At 42.0% G+C, this 19,323-nt stretch overlaps 1 protein-coding gene and 1 non-coding gene across 2 annotated transcripts in view; one reads left to right on the forward strand and one right to left on the reverse strand.

The window, feature by feature from the left end:
- Nucleotides 1–10,337: 10,337 nt before the first annotated feature.
- The window catches only part of FSD2 (fibronectin type III and SPRY domain containing 2), a 64,700-nt gene continuing 55,714 nt past the window's right edge, over nucleotides 10,338–19,323 (reverse strand). Inside the window, exons 12-13 of the mRNA XM_050796139.1 lie at nucleotides 16,776–16,952; nucleotides 10,338–14,234 (exon numbers count right to left, since the gene is read on the reverse strand). Of these exons, the coding sequence (XP_050652096.1) occupies nucleotides 13,982–14,234; nucleotides 16,776–16,952 (430 nt within the window). The 3' untranslated portion in view covers nucleotides 10,338–13,981. The remainder of the gene's footprint in view (nucleotides 14,235–16,775; nucleotides 16,953–19,323) is intronic.
- On the forward strand, nucleotides 10,878–11,004 carry LOC126960424 (small Cajal body-specific RNA 15). Its single transcript, XR_007727972.1, has one exon. It is a non-coding gene; the product is annotated as a small Cajal body-specific RNA 15 (non-coding RNA).

The following is a 19,323-nucleotide window of genomic DNA, read 5'->3' on the forward strand; positions in this document are numbered from 1 at the left end:
GGGAAAGAAGATTTCACGTTTGCTAAATTCTCATTTGCACACGTTCCAGGTGATGGTTTTCTTTAGTCTATCTGCTAATGAGTTCCCACCCCATTGCTACTGTGGGAAAAACAATCAGCCCAGGATCCAGTTAAGAATCCCAGCGCAGGCCGGATGCAGTGACTTATGCCTGTAATCCCAGCACTTTGGGAGGCCAAGGCGGGCAGATTACCTGAGGCCAGGAGTTCAAGACCAGGCTGGCCAACATGGCGAAACCCCATCTCTACTAAAAATACAAAAAATTAGCCAGGGATGGTGGTGCACACCTGTAGTTCTAGATACTCAGGAGGTTGAGGCAGGAGAATCACTTGAACCCACGAGGCAGAGGTTGCAGTGAGGTGAGATCGCACCACTGCACTCCAGCCTAGGTGAGAAAGCAAGACTCCTATCTCAAAAACAAACAACAACAACAAAACAACAACAACAACAAAAACAATGTAGGCCAGGTGTGGTGGCTCATGCCTGTAATCCCAGTACTCTGGGAGGCCGAGGTTGTGGTGAGCTGAGATCGTGCCATGCACTCCAGCCTGGGCAACAAGAGCGAAACTCTGTCTCAAAAAAAAAGAGAAGAAAAGAAAAGAAAACTTATAGTGATTATAATGAAGACAAAAAATTTCCTCAGAATTCCTATAGAAAAAATGAGTCATTTAGAATTTTTATTTTTGAGATGGATGTTCGCTCTTGTCACCCAGGTTGGAGTGCAATGGCGCCATCTCAGCTCACTGCAACCTCCATCTCCTGGGATCAAGCAATTCTCCTGCCTCAGCCTCCCAAGTAGCTGGGATTACAGGCATGCACCACCACGCCCAGCTAATATTTTTGTATTTTTAGTAGAGATGGGGTTTCACCATGTCAGTCAGGCTGGTCTCAAACTCCTGACTTCAAGTGATCCACCCGCCTCAGCCTCCAAAACTGCTGGAATTCCAGGCGTGACCCACCGTGCCTGGCTTTCCTAACTAATTCTATGTGGACAACATCACTCTCATACCAAAACCAGACAAAGAAAAGAAAATGACAGACCAATATCTCTCATAAACATAGATGCAAAATCTTCAATAAAACATTAGCAAATTTAGTCCAACAATGAAGAAAAAGAATCATACACTTTTACTATATTAGTCTGTTCTCACACTGCTGATAAAGACATATCCAAGACTGGGAAGGAAAAGAGGTTTAATTGGACTTACAGTTCCATATGGCTGGGGAGGCCTCAGAATCATGGCGGGAGGCAAAAAAGGCACTGCTTACATGGCAGCGGCAAGAGAAACTGAGGAAGATGCAAAAGCAGAAACCCCTGATAAAGCCATCAGATCTCATGAGAGTTATTCACTACCACGAGAAGAGTATGGGGGAACCACCATGATTCAAATTATCTCCCACCGGGTCCCTCCCACAACACGTGGAAATTATGGGAGTACAATTCAAGAAGAGATTTGGGTGACGACACAGAGCCAAACCATATCAGTCACCAAGTGGGATTTACCCTAGGTGTGGAAGGCTAGTTCAACATTCAAAAATCAATTAAGGTAACCCATCACGGCCGGGCGCGGTGGCTCAAGCCTGTAATCCCAGCACTTTGGGAGGCCGAGACGGGCGGATCACGAGGTCAGGAGATCCAGACCATCCTGGCTAACACGGTGAAACCCCATCTCTACTAAAAAATACAAAAAACTAGCCGGGCGAAGTGGCGGGCGCCTGTAGTCCCAGCTACTCGGGAGGCTGAGGCAGGAGAATGGCCTAAACCCGGGAGGCGGAGCTTGCAGTGAGCTGAGATCGGGCCACTGCACTCCAGCCTGGGAGACAGAGCCAGACTCCGTCTCAAAAAAAAAAAAAAAAAAAAAAAAAAAAAGTAACCCATCAACAAGCTAAATCCCATAATCATAACTGTAGATGCAGAAAAAGTATTTCACAAAATCCAAAACCCACTTGTGATTAATGACTTTAAAACACAATATAAATAATCGTAATTGAGCCCACATAAAGTAGAAAAGTTGAATAGTCCAATTATCATAAAGAGTAGACTACATTGTTTAAAACACACCATATAATACTATGTAATAATTTCATAACCGAGTTCTGCATCCTTCAAAGAGCAGATCATTCTAAAGTTACTTAAATTATTTCAGACCATAGGCAAATACAAAATAAAAATAAATTTAAGAAATCTAGTATAACTTTAAGTCTCAATAGCTGATTAACACAGTACAAAAACCTCCTACATACCAATATCACTCATTCTAAATAAACATTCTAAATAGATAACGAAACCTAGTAGTGTGTCAAAATAATAATACACTTTGACCAAATAGAGTTTTTTGGAAAGATCCTATTAGTATAATATTAATATTTTGTAGGCACTACATCAAATTTTTATTAATTTGCAATAGACTAATATCTTTAGAATACTAAAATTTCCCATCCTGGAACATGAAATATCCATTTACTTAAGTCTTTAATATTTTTCAATGATATTTCATATTTTCCCATAAGTCTCATACATCTTTTGTTCAGTGTACTCATAGGTACTTCATTTGGCCCCTTTGGGTGGGTTCCCTTTTTTCTATTTTATTACTGCTATATACAAAAAATGTAAGTTATGACTTTAATCTATTTAGCCACCTTGCTGCACCATCTAGTAGGTTGTCCTTACATTCTATTTTCTAGAAAGAAAATTACATTTTCTGAAAATACTATTTTCATTTCTTCCTTTCCTAATGTTTTTGCCTTTTGCTTGTTTTACTGTATTGGCTAGAAAATCCAGCACCATGTTGAACATTAGCAGTAAAAGTGAGTATTCTCATTTTCCCTAACAGTAATGGGAATGCTTCTGTTGTATTATTTAGTATGATGGTTACCATAGATTTCTGATAAGTGTCCTTTATCAAATTGCTATTCATTCCCCATTTGCTTAAAGATTTTTCTCTTAAGTCAAAGTAGCTATTGAATTTTTCAAAAAATAATGTTATTGAGATAATCATGTGGCTTTAAACCTCTGAACTTTTTTTTTTTTTTTTTTTTTTTGAGACGGAGTCTCGCTCTGTCGCCCAGGCTGGAGTGCAGTGGCCAGATCTCAGCTCACTGCAAGCTCCGCCTCCCGGGTTCACGCCATTCTCCTGCCTCAGCCTCCCGAGTAGTTGGGACTACAGGCGCCCGCCACCGCGCCCGGCTAGTTTTCTGTATTTTTTAGTAGAGACGGGGTTTCACCGTGTTAGCCAGGATGGTCTCCTGACCTCGTGATCCGCCCGTCTCGGCCTCCCAAAGTGCTGGGATTACAGGCTTGAGCCACCTCGCCCGGCCTAAACCTCTGAACTATTAATACAATGATTTATAGTAACAGGTTTCCTAATGTTAAATCATTTCTGAGATACACCTTTTCTTGTTCCCGATAGAACTTTATTTTAGAGCTTTGTATCTACGTTGAGTTTGGCATGTAGTTTTCTCTTCTCGTGCTTTTTATCAGTCTTGGTATTACGGGGATACTAATGCCATAAAATGGGTTGAAGAACTTTCTCTCCCCACTCAACTCCTCGCCATGCTATAATACAATTTCCAGGACAAGAAAAAAAAAAAAAAAAAAAGGACAAGTGAATATTATGTAGCCCCATGGCAGCATTCCAGGCAGAGGAGACAGGATGGGCAGAGACACTACAATGAAAACAGCACGTTATGCTCAGATAATAGGATGTAAGACTTCTTAAACTGGAGTAAGAAATGCAAAGCAGGCTTGGCCCAAACTGGTAAATTAATCTTCAAAGCACAACTAAGTTGCTGAAACACGTTGATTTGCTCCTAATTTTATATAAAGAAAAGGCTCCAAACTCTTCAGCATGCAATGAAGGTCTTTCCCGCTTTAACCTAATTTATTTTACAGTTCAACCCGTGCTTCCTTGTCTGTAATGTTTCTTTTGCCCAGAATGTTGTCTCTGACAGTCTATGATGGCACAGTCAAATCTTACCCACCATGTTTTATTTATTTATTTATTTATTTATTTATTTATTTATTTAGAGACGAAGTCTCGCTCTGTTGTTCAGGCTGGAGTGCAATGGCGTGATCTCGGCTCACTGCAACCTCCCAGGTTCAACGATTCTCCTGCCTCAGCCTCCCAAGTAGCTGGGACTACAGGCACCTGTTGCCATGCCCGGCTAATTTTTGTATTTTCAGTAGAGGCGGGGTCTCGCCATGTTGGCCAGGCTGGTCTCAAACTCCTGACCTCAACTGATCCGCCCACCTCGGCTTCCCAAAGTGCTGGGACTACAGGCGTGAGCCACCACGCCCGGCCCCTACCCATCTTTTAAAGGGATATCCCGAATGTCTATCAATACTCAGATAAAACTGAACTAAGTTTGAATCCACTTGTACTACATTTGTTTGTCAACTCTTCGTTTGTTTACTTCTTAAGAACTTGAATAGCTATACTGGGTTGGTTAGTGTCGCCCCCAAAATTCATGTCCTTCCTGGAACCTCGAAATGTGATCTTATTTGGAAAGGGTGTCATTGCAGATGTGATAAGTCATGATCAGGTCATACTGGAGTAAGGTGAGCCTTTTACCTAATAGGACTGGTTTCCTTATAAAAGACACAGAGACAGAGACTCACAGGGAGTATACCATTTGATAAAAGAGGAAGAGAATGGATTAATGCAGCTACAAGCCGAAGAATACCAATGATTGCTGGCTCCCACCAGAAGCTAGGAATAGGCAGGAAGGATTCTATCCAGAGCCTCAGAAGAAGCAAGGCCCCACTGACATCTTGATTTCTGACTTCCAGACTCCAGAAAACGAGAAAACATATCTGTTGTTTTAAGCTATCCAGTGTGTGGTACTTTGTTATGGCGGCTTCAGAAAACTAATATAACGGCAATTTCATCTTCCTAGCTCCAAGAGTACCATGTGGATATTAGAGTACAGGATTATGTAGGCTGTCAAATTCCTTCCAAAGAATGGCTGGGCTTCCAGCAGTGGCCAAGAATCGCCAGATGCTTATGAGCGCCTGCTGCGAGATGCTTGTACAGTGAATGCTCAATAAAGTGGTGGCCATTATAACCGCAAGCAATGATGCTACATAAATAGTAAGAAACCAAATACAAGGGGCAGCGGGAGCAAAGAGAGAAAAAAGGGCCGCTGAGGAAGGAAGCCTCAATTCCCCGGAGGACATCCGCGGGCAGAGGAGATGTGAATCTGCAAGCCGTTCTCCTAGACCCCGCTGAGCGACTCCCGGCGCTCTCTCCACTCCCTACCGCCCTCGGACCCAGCAACAACCTGATCCGCGCAAGCCTTCCCCCAGTCCAAAGCGACTCTCTTCTTGATAACGTCAACCAGCCGAGCGATCGATTCTGAGCCTGCGCGAAGCTCCTCGGCGCATCCAGTTAGATCCCGCTAGCGCGTGGGGCTGGACTTCCTCTCACGCCCAGGAAACTAGAAGGGCTTTTCCGCCGGAAGGAGAGTGGATTTACTAGAAAGGTGGGACATTGGAGGGGCGGTAGCGTGGAGTTAAGTCCGGTCTCTGACCACCCAGCGGAGCCGGTGACAGCAGCGTCCTGGTAAGCAGGCAGGCGTATCAGGTTTCAGAGGATGCAGTAGGGAAGAGGGGTAGAGGTGAGGGGTCGTTGCATCTGTCGCTGTGTGTATCTTTTGGGGGTTCAGCGCCACCAGCGATCTGGGCCTCGTTCATTGCGCTTACATTTCTCCACCTCATTTGAAGAACGAGCTTGGTAGCCGACGGAGCTGAGGTAAGTAAGTATAAATGTGGAAAGGAGAAATACGCACTCACCAGACTAGTTTGCAGTTTTCACATAGGTGGTGCCATCCTGTGTCCCATAAGGGCCTGCGCGAACCCAAACATTCTGAATCGGTGACGCCTGTTGGAGGCAGCAGCACCTGTTGCATTAATTTTAGAACACACACACAGAGCTGGTAATTCTTAAGCTTCCTGAATCTGCTGGCAGTCGTTTGGTGTCAGAAGTGAGTAAAGCCATCTTGGTCGTCTCCCTCCTTTTAGCTTATACTGAAGCGTGGTGAGGGGAGATAGGCCGAAAGTTATACAACTTGTTAATAACAGAACCGAGAGTGAAAGCGCGATTTCTTCATTTTCAGCCCGGAATTATTTGTTCTACACTATACTGTTTCTTTGCATTGCTAGACAATTGGTCTTTTTTTACGAAGTGGATGGGGAGTTGCAAGGAGGAGTGAAGAGGGTGAATGTTCGTCTATATACAGTATAAATCCATGAAAGGCAAAATCAGCGTGTGTTAGAACTGTGTCAGTCATCTACATCTTCCATACTTTATAGATGGAGATGAGTCTGTCACGTCGCTTCTGTCATTTCACTTTTAGCAATAGATGTGTAGTAACAATATGTGAAGAAGGAACTTCCATTACCTGTTACACACATTTACACAGAGCGGCCTGGAGTTCACTGAACACGCTATGTGCTCACCCTAGAAAACTGATTCTGTAGAGTGCACTGCAGTCAACCCTCAGCTGTTTTAAGTAATCTTACATTTGGTGCTTATGTGGCTTAAGTGTCTTGTGCATTATTGCACTCATCTCTCTCATGTTATTGAAATGGAAATGTGTTGTAGGAAAGTGGCAAGCCTGTGAAGAAAATAAGTGAGCCTGAGGCCCAGAAAACCATACATTAGCAAATATTGAAAAACTGTTCACTTCACATAGGGGGTGTCTTAAGTACTGGGGAACTCATTCAACCAGATGTTCATTGTGGGGAAGCCATGAATAGCCTCCCTCTCCTGGGTTCAAGTGATTTTCCTGCCTCACTCTCCTGAGTAGCTGGGATTACAGGTGTGTGCCACCATGCCCGGCTGATTTTTGTATTTTTAGTAGAGACGGGGGTCCCACCATATTGGCCAGGCTGGTCTCGAACTCCTGACCTCAGGTGATCTTCCCACCTTCGCCTCCCAAAGTGCTGGGATTACAGGTGTGAGCCACCGTGCATGGCTCCTATATAAACAATTTTCAAACTTGTTGGTCTCAGGAGCCACTAAACAGTTATTGAGGACTCCAAAGAGCTTTTGTTCATATGAAAATAGTTTTGACTTCACTAACCCCGAGAAGGGTTTTCAGAAACCCCCACAGAGACCAACTTTTAAGATATTTCAAAGAAATTTTAGATTATATAGAGGAATGATTGCTGTTGTGATTGTGACATGAGCAGAAGTATCACCTTAAAAATGCAACAAGCACAGTAGCTTGTATTTCCAGTAGCTGTATAATTCCAGGCACAGAGAACACAAACAGATGTCCATTTTTAATTCTTTTGTTGTTTTTTTGAGACAAGACCTCACTGTCATCCAGGCTGGAGTGCAGTGGTGCAATCACAGCTCACTGGCAGCCTTGACCTCCTGAGCTCAAGAGCTCCTCCACCTCAGCCTCCTGAGTAGCTAGGGCCACAGGTGTGTGCTACCACCCTGGCTAATTAAAAAATATATATATTTTGTAGAGACAGGGTCTCTGTGTGTTGCTCAGACTGTTCTCAAACTCCTGAGCTCAAGCCGTCCTCCCACCTTGACCTCCTGAAGTGTTGGAATTACAGGCGTCAGCCACTGCGCCTGGCCTGTAATATTTTTCTATGCTTGGAAAGTTTATTATTAATCAGCTAGGATACTTCTCTACAAAAATACACATATATAACTTGAGATTTAAAATTTTCTCAGCCAGATGTGGTGGTTCACACCTGTAATCTCATCACTTTGGGAGGACGAGGTGGATGGATTGCTTGCGCTCAGGAGTTTGAGACCAGCCTGGGCAATGGGGCAAAACCCCATCTCTACAAAACCGCACCCAGCCATTTTGTATTCTTTTTATCCCATTACTTTTTTTTTTTTTTAATGGTTTCAGACAGTGGTTCAGACCAGCTGCTAGAGAATCAAGGGCTAAGAATAAAAGACTACCAATTTAGTAGATTTGGACATGGACAAGCCACAGGCAGTTTTTCTTCTCACTCTCTTGGCCAGTTATCTCTTGCTTACCTTCCCCTGCCAGTAGCCAGTAGCATGTGACAGCCTCTATATTCCATCTCCCTTTTCTCCCTCTTCCAGAACTTAGATGAGTTTTCAATGGATAACTGTACAGAAACATACCTACTACTGAGTTTATAATAAATTGGTAAATGGTGTTTAAAATGCCTTACGTAGAAATCCTTGGTAGTTAGTTATATGTGGTTATTTTTGGGAAGTTGGCTTGCAGTTCTTTGAAGGACTGGGAACATGTATTTCTTTCTTTTGCATGTACCTATGTGTGTGTGCGTCAAAGTTTTATTTGTTCACCGGTGCTCTACACATTCAGAGAACCATTTCCAATAACGAACTATAGAATGATCCCTTTATTTCTGATTTAAAATAATGGAGCATAGGATCCCACTGTTTGAAAATTCTAGCCATCGATCACTTTATAAGAAAAGGATGAAATTTCAGTAACAAGGGGTTTGTTTATCTGATTTCCACCCTACAGATTAATATATAAATTTGGCCAAAGTTGTTTGGGGGAGAGGGGCTGTTAGGTACTGAGCTATAATACTTTGTTGCTTTGTATCACTTTTAAAATTGACTTTTAAAGATACTTGACATTTGAAAAAGAATCACCTTTGATCTTTCTAAATCCCTAATTTGACATTAACTTTATAGCATATGATTTATTCCATAAAGTCTTAGATCCTGAAACTAGCAGAAAGCCAGATACTCATGTTGTGCTATAAATATAGGATTGACAGTTAAGCTTACTCAGTAGTCAAGGGGGCAGCTTTCACTCACTAGCCTCCAGGGCATAGGAACCAAATTTATGATTCAGAACATTTAAAATATACATGTTGAAGATCTTTGGGCTCTCGTAAGGATAGTCTAACTGTAATATATATTAAATGTGTCAAAGGTCTCTTGCAATGATGGGAAGAGCATTCTAAACCACATACATCTTTCCCATCCCCAGATCATTCTGTGCCCCCTCCCACTCTGCCTAGATTAGGAGTCACCATGGAGCACTGTTAGTAATGGGACTGTGTATCAGATCTTTAAGATGTATTGGGACAGAAGAAAGGTTGATATTTTGGGTTTTTTTTTTTTTGGGTTTTTTTTTTTTTTTTTTTTTTTAGACGGAGTTTTCACACTTGTTGCCCAGGCTGGAATGCAATGGCGGCCATCTCGGCTCACTACAATCTCCGCCTCCCTGGTTCAAGCAATTCTCCTGCCTCAACTTCCTGAGTAGCTGGGATCACATGTGCCTGCCACCATGCCCAGCTAATTATTGTATTTTTAGTAGAGATGGTATTTCATCATGTTGGCTAGGCTGGTCTAAACTCCTGACCTCAGGTGATCTGCCCGTCTTGGCCCCCCAAAGTGTTGGGGTTACAGGCATGAGCCACCGTGCCCAGCAGATTCATATTTTAATGTTTCCTTCTACTCCCCAACCACACACAAATTTGAAAGCTGCTTTACTTTCTAATAAAGAGACTTTTCCTTTAATTTGGAAGATAATTTGATGTCTCTTTTCTCTTTGCAGGTATATGAGCTCCCTGAAAGCACGAAGCAGTTATTTCCATCTTCAGATCATTCAGAGATTATGAAGGCACAAACCCTGCCTTCAGTTTGCTTATAGTCAAGTGGAGCAGACACAAGTCAATGATTGCAGTATAGCTACTTAAGTAATCTAAAAGAGGTGAGTGTGGCACTTAACCTCTCCTGGGACGGGGAGGAATAAGGCAGTGTTTCCAAGAGGCTATACAGGCATTAGGTAGACAAGGAAGAGGAGGTCCATTCTGGGTGCCTAGGACTCTGTGGCTGGTTTATATATTGTAAATGGTACAAAAAACAATGTTGAGTATCTTTTACCTTTCTCCAAAGTACTGGTCTTACTTTTGGATAGTGCTTCTTGTTTTTTCCTTCCCTCTCCCTGGCCCTATCACCTTTAAATTAAATGAATGTTTAATTTAAATGTTTAATTTAAACATTCATTTAGTAGGAAGGAAGTAGGAGGGTAAGAATCTTTCTGGGTGGCAGAATAATAGATGGGTCTACAAAGAGCAATGTATATACCCAGTAAAGCCATCTCTAAAACTGTGTTTCTGCATTGTTATAGTGCACAGTTGGGAAATCTCAGTTTTGTTGGTTGTGTATTTTCCCAGTGAATGGATTATATTCCTTTCTGCAATCCAGTCTATTTGAATTTAAGGGCATCTCTTAAATTCCTTTCAAGCAAGAGACCTAACATTTAGACTTAGGAATGAGAGTAGGAGAGACAGCAAGATTAGAATCCAAGTTCATACTACCAAAACATTTTTATTGGCTCTGAGTGACTACATGTTGTTTGAATCAGCTGGAGGCTAATTTGTAACGTTTCAAATAAATGATAGTTTAATTCCTCCAGGATTTGAGTAAGGTGAAAATAGAGCTAAAAACCATGATTCGGTCACATTCTGGCAAAATGAAAAAGCAATCAATTTGGGCTTTTTTTTTTTTTTTTCCCCTGGAACTGATGATAGCAGAAAACAAACAATGAAATAGTCAGACATGATATACTTGACAAGAACCACCACCTGTTCAGTAGCAACTCTAAAATAAGTACTAATAGGGGCAGTTGTTGTGCCCAGGTCATAGTCCTACTCCTTCCAGGGGACTTCCGGATGACAGAAAAGATGCTGACCAGCTGGGGTCTTCTTTCCAAATAACAAACACTTCTCTTGCATTTAGATTAATTAACCATTGGTTACAGTGAAACAAGCATATGGACAGAGTTAACCTCCTATAGCTTGAAGTTATAAATTATCTTTATTTAAGTATCTTGACATGGTAAAGGACAGTGTTTTAAAAGCTGGATTTGGTTATGTTCTTCTGGAGACTAAGAAAATAGAGTCCTTGAAATCAAGCTGACTCTGCTTTTAGCCTCCTAAATGAAAAGGTAGATAGAACAGGTCTTGTTTGCAAAATAAACTCAAGGCCTACTTATCTACCAACAGCAATTATATGCTTTCCATTGTCTTTCTATAGAAAATAGGAGTAGTACATTTATAGATGAGAAAACTGGAGAAAGACATAGTGAACATGTGAGAATCTTGCTCTACTAATTGATAGGAAGGTGACTAGAAATTGGAGAAGTTGTCTTGGTAAGTTGAGGAGAGGACTTTTCTTATAGTGCAGTATGGTAGCTGAACCTGCTTGCATCAAGACCAATATAGTCTTATTTACAGAATGCCACATCATAGTGAATTGTGCTGTGGACAGCTTCCAGTGTGTGAGTTGTGGAAGATGATGATTTTAACAGATTTTGGAGGATGAGAAGTATTAAGAAAAAGGCCCCACTGCCCATGCATTTGCTCTGCTTTTTACTTTTGACCAAGTATACACTTCAGAAATATCTTAGTGGATGTATACAAGTGATTGTGTGTCATTTGAACCAGCAGGAAGTAATTTATTAAACACACTTTTCTAAATAAAAGTCATTTAATTTTATCAGAAACCAGTGTCATTTTAGTTTGCAAGTCTCAAACCAACTTTCCAATTCTGACTTATAAGGGTGCCTTAAATTCTTAATACTGCACTCTGTGTTACTAAACCCATGTTAGTTTACACCAAGATTCTGTGGTGGTTTTACATATTCTTTTTCCCCTTTGTTAAGGTGGGGAGGCCACAGCTTATGTGAATTGACTTTCTCAGGAGTTATAAAGTGATACAGGTAAAGCTAAGAAAACAACAGATTTTGATATCTTTTGTTTTAACTGTCCAGTGTTAGGGATTGTGGCTACAGTGGTCTAATTTTTAAAAACTCTTTTTTTGCTTTGTTTTTTAACAGACTTATCAGCATGTTGCAGGTGAACATGGCCTTGAGGTAAATCCTGTCCCTTGTTGAATACAGTTTCAGTAGATTGTTTATAGTAGTTTAAGGAATTGGAATTTTTTTACAAAACACAGAAGTTTTGTTTGGTTCTGTTCTAGATGTTTTTCTTCTAAATAAATGAGAAAGATGTTTCAACAAAGGCTCTTTATGCTGAATAATTGTGATGCTTGAAGTTCCTAATCTGCTTTAAGTGGATTTGTCTGACATTTGGTGTAAATGTCAGACAATTCTAGACAGTTTTTTCTTGGTCAAATAAAAATTTAATTAAAACTTTACAGATGTCGAGTTTTTAATCCATTTATCCGTGTTCATATTAACATGTGTAGTATTCCATAAAGCCTATTAGCACCCTGAATTCAAACTTGCCTTCTTTGTGATATCCTGTTTCTTACTTGGTAGTTTCTATTTCAGTAGCTGAGAACATTTTTTAATATACATATATGTATCTTTTGTTTATTTATAACTGGAACCATTTCTGTGCTTACATCTGCTGTCCCTTGTTTCAGAGTAGACAGTCCAGCTTTGCAGGCTAGGTATGTGTGTGTATAATGAGTTAGTAAATTGTCAGTGTGAACTGTTAATTCAGGAATCTGAGCTGCCATTTATACCAGTAGCCAGAGTTTAGTAGAAGTTGAGAGTCTTTCAGTTTGTCAGGCTTTGCATGTGCTGGAAAACATCAGAGGTTTTTTGTTTGTTTGTTTTTGAGACAGAGTTGCGCTCTTGTTGCCAAGGCTGGAGTACAATGGCACAGTCTCGGCTCACGGCAGCCTCTACCCCCGGGTTCAAGCAATTATCTTGCCCCAGCCTCCTGAGTAGCTGGGATTACAGGCACCCACCACCAGGTCTGGCTAATTTTTTGTATTTTTAGTAGAGACAGGGTTTCACCAGAAAACATCAAAGTGGACTTTTTTTAAAACACAAAACCTTAAATGATGAGATTAGGGCATATCTGGGTTTAGAGGCATCCGTGGGACGTGATACTGAATTGTAATTGCTTCACAAATGGAATTATTCTGCAGCTTCACTCACAAGCTTTGAAAATGCTATGTGTGCAGAGCTTAAGTGGCAACTGGAAACTTGAACAGGAGAACCAGGAATGTAGCTGATGGAGTTGGGCATTGAGCTCACAGAATGGCCTGGGGGCAGTGAGGCAGGATGCCTAAAAGCTGCCTAGCTAGAGATCAGTCTTCCTTCCCGTCCTCAGCTTTGCCCTCTGGTGGGCTGTTAATTTCTTTTAAAAAATTGTTGTTCATTTGCTAATATGCCACAGATGCCCTTCTGTTCTTTCACGCTGCCTTCATTCCAGGTTTTTTCCCATTTCTTGGCCATAGGTCCTTTGCTATAGTTTTGAAAGAGCCCTGCCATCCTTCACATGGAGAGCAGTGAGAGGCCAAAGAGCAGTGGCTGAAGAAGATACTCATTTATTCAACAAATACTTGGTGACAGCTGTTGTGTGATAGCCCTTGGGGATCTAGCAATTAACAAAACAGGCACTGTCCCTGCCTTCGTGGAATTGGGCATTATAGAGGTGATTTCAAAATTAGAGAGTGGTGCATACTGTGTAGGAGTGGAACAGGGTGTTATAAAGAGTACATAGTGGAAGGGACCTCACCACAGTGCTGCTCACTATTGGGAAAATGAGGGTAGAAGACGTTGAGAAGGGCACATAGCTTCCCTGGTTTTCTACAGACAGCCTCTCGCCTTCTCAAGTATATTCTTGGCTGACTCATGAAATGCATGAGTGTACTGGGGCTGCTGGAGCCATTAAGACTACCCTCCTCGTCTTCCAAGCTCTCTAGGTTTTGGAAACTCATATTTTGCATATACACAACTACAGTTTAACAACTTTAAAGACTTTTGAGTTCATTTAGTCTGAGCCTTTATTTTACAGCTGGGCCTGGTAATGACTATCTTAGCAGCACACAGGACTAGAATCCAGGTTGGGTGAAATGAGCGCCAGCACACCATTCTGCCAGATAATAACATGAGCCATAAATTGTGCTGGGCACATGGTGCTTAAATGCCATGTTCAGCCAGCTAAGGCGTGATTGGCTGCAAGAGGGGTAGGCATGGAAGACAGGAAACTGGACATCAGAATGTTCTAATAGAAAGTGACATGTTTTGGCATTGAAATGCCATTATGTACCTTTAGACACCCAGGGGTTTCCAAAGAAAAACAGGGATGCACAAATTCATGAAGCTGACAACTAAATGTGTATAGATGCTGAGAAAGGTCCACATTGAAAAATGACAACTTGGAATTTTCATAGTCTAATAGAATGCCAATCTTCTTTGGAGGAACTGTTATTCTTATATCTGGAGTTGTTCTGTTGTGCAGAAATTCATACCTATGCCTGAAAATTAAATTTGACATAATAAAGTTTCAGTAATTCTATAGATTTACTATTTATAGAATATTTCATATTAATTTTATTGATAGTCCTATGATTTTGCTACTTTCTAGTATTAAATGACTACCAAAGTGACAAGCCATTTCTAAAACTATATTCTCTAAACTATCTCTTTTCTAAAATTTGTCCTAAGAAACATTTTCTTTTTTTTTTTTTTAGACGGAGTCTCACTCTGTCACCCAGGCTGGAGTGCAGTAGTGCTGTCTCGGCTCACTGCAACCTCCACCTCCCGGGTTCAAGCGATTCTCCTGCCTTAGCCTCCTGAGTAACTGGTATTACAGGCATGTACCACCAAGCCCAGCTAATTTTTGTATTTTTAGTAGAGACCAGGGTTTCACTGTGTTGCCCAGGCTGGTCTTGAACTTCTGAGCTCAGGCAGTTGCTCACCTTGGCCTCCCAAAGTGCTGGGATTACAGGTATGAGCCTCTGCTCCTGGCCGAAACATTTTTCAAACATCATTTTTTCTCTAGTAACCTCTTAACCTAAGAAATTTACCTATAGCATCCTGAACTCTCTTGCATCTAAACTAGCATAGGAATAGAACATGTTTTTAAAATTTGGATTAGACATTTGAAACAGGGAACCTTGTGATTTTCCATGTGATAAAATGGGCCTCTTGGCATAAGCTCTTCTCTGCACAGTTACTCCAATTCTTAAACTTTCAAATTGAGTGGGCCAGTGGGCCTGTTACCAATCAATATTATATCACTATCCGTGCTCTGCATCCTGTGTACTTTGAAAAATGAGTGGGCCAAATTGAGTGGCCAGTGGGCCTGTTACCAATCAATATTATATCACTATCCGTGCTCTGCATCCTGTGTACTTTGAAAAATGGCAGAAACCAAAACCTGTCACAGGAATTTCCTAACCCCGCTACCTACAGATACTTGAAAAGCTTTTTGTGTCAACAGGCTAGTCTAGGCTGCTGGGATGAACACTTGGAATACGATCTAAACATGTCAGAGGAAGCCAGCCTGTCTCAAGCCCATTTCACCTTATTTTAACTAAGCAGCTGCCAGAAGCTATATGAGTCCTTTCCTGTACTTTCTCTCCCACCACCAATGGAGTCTAATACTATGAGCCAAAAATGCAAATCTGCTAGGAGACCTTATCCTAGGATGCCTTACCTTCATTCTCCATTTGTAACGTGTGTGTGTGCGTGCGCGCGCGCGCACACACACACACACACACACCCCTACATCTGTAAGAAACTGGCTTGGCTCTAGCACTTGGCCTGTAGCTTTTGCCCTTCCTTTGTCTTCCATCCCTCTTCTATTCTCTCTTCTTACTCCCCTTATTCCTCCCCCTACACACGGACTTCTAGGCTTTCTTTATGCTCCCTTAGTTTTACTCTGCCCCTTGTTCTTGCCTTTCTAAAGAAGAGACTTTGATCTTTAGCCTTACTTCAGGCAGAATCCCCAAATAAAGTATCTGCCTCAGTGTATAGTAATTCTTGCATTCCCCAAACTGGGTCTGAAGTTTAGTAGATTTCATTAGTGTCCTCATCTATTATCAGGGGGAAGTTGGTCTTCCCACTTATGCTTGGGCATGAATAACCATGATAGAGGACCATGGGCAGAGAACATTGGATGAACATTACTAGGATTCATCAAACCAAGGAGGGTCAGAGGCCCCATTTTACAAGATGTGATGGGAAAGCAGTGTGGGGTCTTGTTTTTCAGTTTTTGAGGTGAAGGAAGGTTGTTCTAAGTCTGAAAGTTTATTCATTGACCTGGGCTGCATGAGACTTTTTTTCCTACTATATGGAACTACTCCATGTGTAAAGACAGAGTGCCCAGCAGCAGGAGCAAACCAGAATTAGCCATAACTACTAAGCCTCTTGCCCACATTCACTTAAAAAGATGGAACTGGGGCTTCAAAGCAAACTGTATTGGCTTAATACTAAAGGTGAACAGAAATGAAAAAATCAATCACTTAAGTGGTTAGGAATGAACTCTTTGGAGCCAGACTGCTTGAGTTTGAATCCAAGTTCCAAATCCATGTCGTTTGGATTATCTAATTGCTGTGAGGTGTGGTCTTTTTATTTTTATTCTTTTATTTTTGTTTTTGTTTTTGTTTTAGAGAAGGGGTCTTGCTATATTGCCCAAGCTGGCCTTGAAGTCCAGGGCTCAAACGATCCTCCCACCTCACTCTCCTGAGTAACTGGGACTACAGGTGCACGCCACTGTACCCAGCATTCTGATTTTTAAAATGAGATAACACAATTGTGAGAAGTAAATGAGATAATGCATGTAAGAGTACTTGGCACATAATTCTCCATAAATTTTAGCTATTTTTAGCTCAGAGAAAAGCTGCTCTTTCTCCTCTTACTTGGACTTTAGGGAAAATGACTGGCAGCAACTCCTGAAATGTCTTAGAATATTTGTAAAACATAACGTGTGTCTTAATTATTGCTAGTAAAAAGGTCTTGCTGTAATCTTTCAAAAACAAATTTTAATTGTGAGTATCCAGATTTTACTTTACCTTGATGATGCAAATGTGTGCCTCATGCACCAGGAGAGGCAGTTTGCTCCCAGATCCTCCTGTTTAGTGACATCTTCAAAGGCCACACCAACTGTATAGTCCAAATGCTCATCCACCTCCACCTCCCAGTAATGGTGCCCTCGGACTGGAATTAGATTTCCCATGACAGCAACACACCTGGTTTTAGAAAGTGGAAGCATGTGTGATTTGGGGTGCCCCAAGCCTGGCTGTGCAGGTCAGTGAAGCCAGCTGCTGGGATCAATCAGTCGGTGGTCTACCAATGTGGTGGTAGGTGCTTCTGGACACTTAACTTGTAAAGCACCCTTATCTCTCAAAGCTCAGTGGGCTGATACTGAAGATTAAAGAAGATTATGATACAGCTTGGTAATGGGAGAGGAGGAGGCACTAAACCAACAGAACAAGTTTTGTTTGCTCTTTAAAATTGTTGGGGCTTTTATAGAAAAAGGTTTGGTTCACTTGTTCATAAAAAAAGAAAAGGGTTGAAAATATACAACACAGCACAGTTAAGGGAACCATAAGCTTGAAGTTCACCACCATTGCTTATTGTACTAAATGAACATGGAAGGCCTTTGAGGTAGCTATCATGTTAGGGATGACTCCTGGAGGAAGACAATAATTCAGAGGCAGCCGGGCGCGGTGGCTCACGCCTGTAATCCCAGCACTTTGGGAGGCCGAGGCGGGCGGATCACAAGGTCAGGAGATCGAGACCACGGTGAAACCCCGTCTCTACTAAAAATACAAAAAATTAGCCGGGCGCGGTTGTGGGCGCCTGTAGTCCCAGCTACTCGGGAGGCTGAGGCAGGAGAATGGCGTGAACCCGGGAGGCGGAGCTTGCAGTGAGCCGAGATCGCGCCACTGCACTCCAGCCTGGGCGACAGAGCGAGACTCCGTCTCAAAAAAAAAAAAAATAATAATAATAATTCAGAGGCCAGCCCAAGAAGAACAAGATAGCAGATTCCTCACAGATCGTTAAAATCTACCTCCTTACCCCACTGCTGCTGACTGGGCAGGGCCCTGGACCTCTTTATTTGCACGTCAGGGGAGCCGGCTCCCCCCTTGAATGTACCAGACCCTGGGGGGGGGTCACCAGCCACTCCAGGGGCAGGGACCATTTCTTCATTTTCTGAAAGCACTTTAATGATTCCCCTTTCCCCAAACTCCAGGGAATGGAGGGGGGACCCCGCCAGCCAAAACATTCCCCCCTTTCCCAACCCCCATCTCCTCCTCTTCTAGCCCATGCCCTTCCCCGGTGGAGGGAGGGAGCAGGGAGCCCTCACTCTCCATGCCCCTTGCTTGCATCTGTATATAGTGTGAGCAGCAAGTAACCCTCCTCCTCCCTCCCCCCACCCCTTCTCAATGTAGTGGCCTTGGATATCCTGTTTGTTAATAAAGACAATTCAACCAGCAAAAAAAAAAAAAAAAAAAAAATCTACCTCCAAGGTTGCACTGGGAACAATTATACTGACAAAGGTTAGAGTAATGTTTTGTTCTACATCAGCAAAGTATCAACACAGGAAAGTTTTCAGTGAAAATCAAATTATATTGGTATCTCCAAAGTGAATGTTCTACCTACCTTCTTCAGGAGACTCCTACATTAACCAAAATATATATAGCCCTCAACATCCCTAGAAAGATTTGTTCAGTTTAAAATTTTCTCTCTACTCTCAAAACCCCAAGTTCTTACTGCCCAAGCAAAGTTTTGGGAAGGAGGTTGCATGTTGGTTAACTTCTACCTCAGTTACCTCACCTATAAAATTAGGCCATCTCTGCTTCAAGCTCCGGACTCACATTTCCACCTGTTGTTTCAAATTCGGAATGTCCCAAATGGAAAGTCATATTCCCACCCCTCTTATCTACCAAAGTTTGGGGTGTAGTGGGGAGGGGTACATACTTCTCACATCTCCATTTTGGTTAATATAGTCATTATCTACCTGATAACCCCTTGGCAGAAAACTAAGATGGGAATAATGTAGTGGCTACAAGGTTACCTTCTAGTTTTAGTCCTGCTTCAACCCTTAATAGCATTATACTCTTGGGCAAGTTACTTCTCTGTGTTTTAATTAGTTTTCTCATCCGTCAACTGGGATTGATAATAGTACAGACCTCACAGGGCTGTTGGGATGATTGCATGAGATGAAGTATATTTAGCACTTGGTAAGCACTTTATAAATATGGCAATATGATAGTCCCTGACTCATCTCCCTCTCTGTTGCCCTTTAAACAGGTGACCAGCTAGCCTTGTTGGTTTTATGTGCTCAACAGCTGTTGACTCCACTGGCTCCTCTCACGTACCCTACTGCATAGTTAAGCCCTCCATAGTCTCCTCTCTGGTCTCCTTGTTTCCCATCTGCCTTTGCCTTTCCTTTTCCCTCTCCCTCCCCAGCTCATGTTCTACCATGCACTGAAATCTTTCTGAAATGTAATCTGATCTTGTTCCCCTGCTTTAAATCATCCAATAATTCTCACCACATAGAGGGTAAAATCCAAACTTTTATTGTGTATGTACTGGACTTTCTCTGACTTTCCT

Source organism: Macaca thibetana, chromosome 7 (assembly GCF_024542745.1).
Source record: "Macaca thibetana thibetana isolate TM-01 chromosome 7, ASM2454274v1, whole genome shotgun sequence".
NCBI lineage: Eukaryota > Metazoa > Chordata > Mammalia > Primates > Cercopithecidae > Macaca > Macaca thibetana.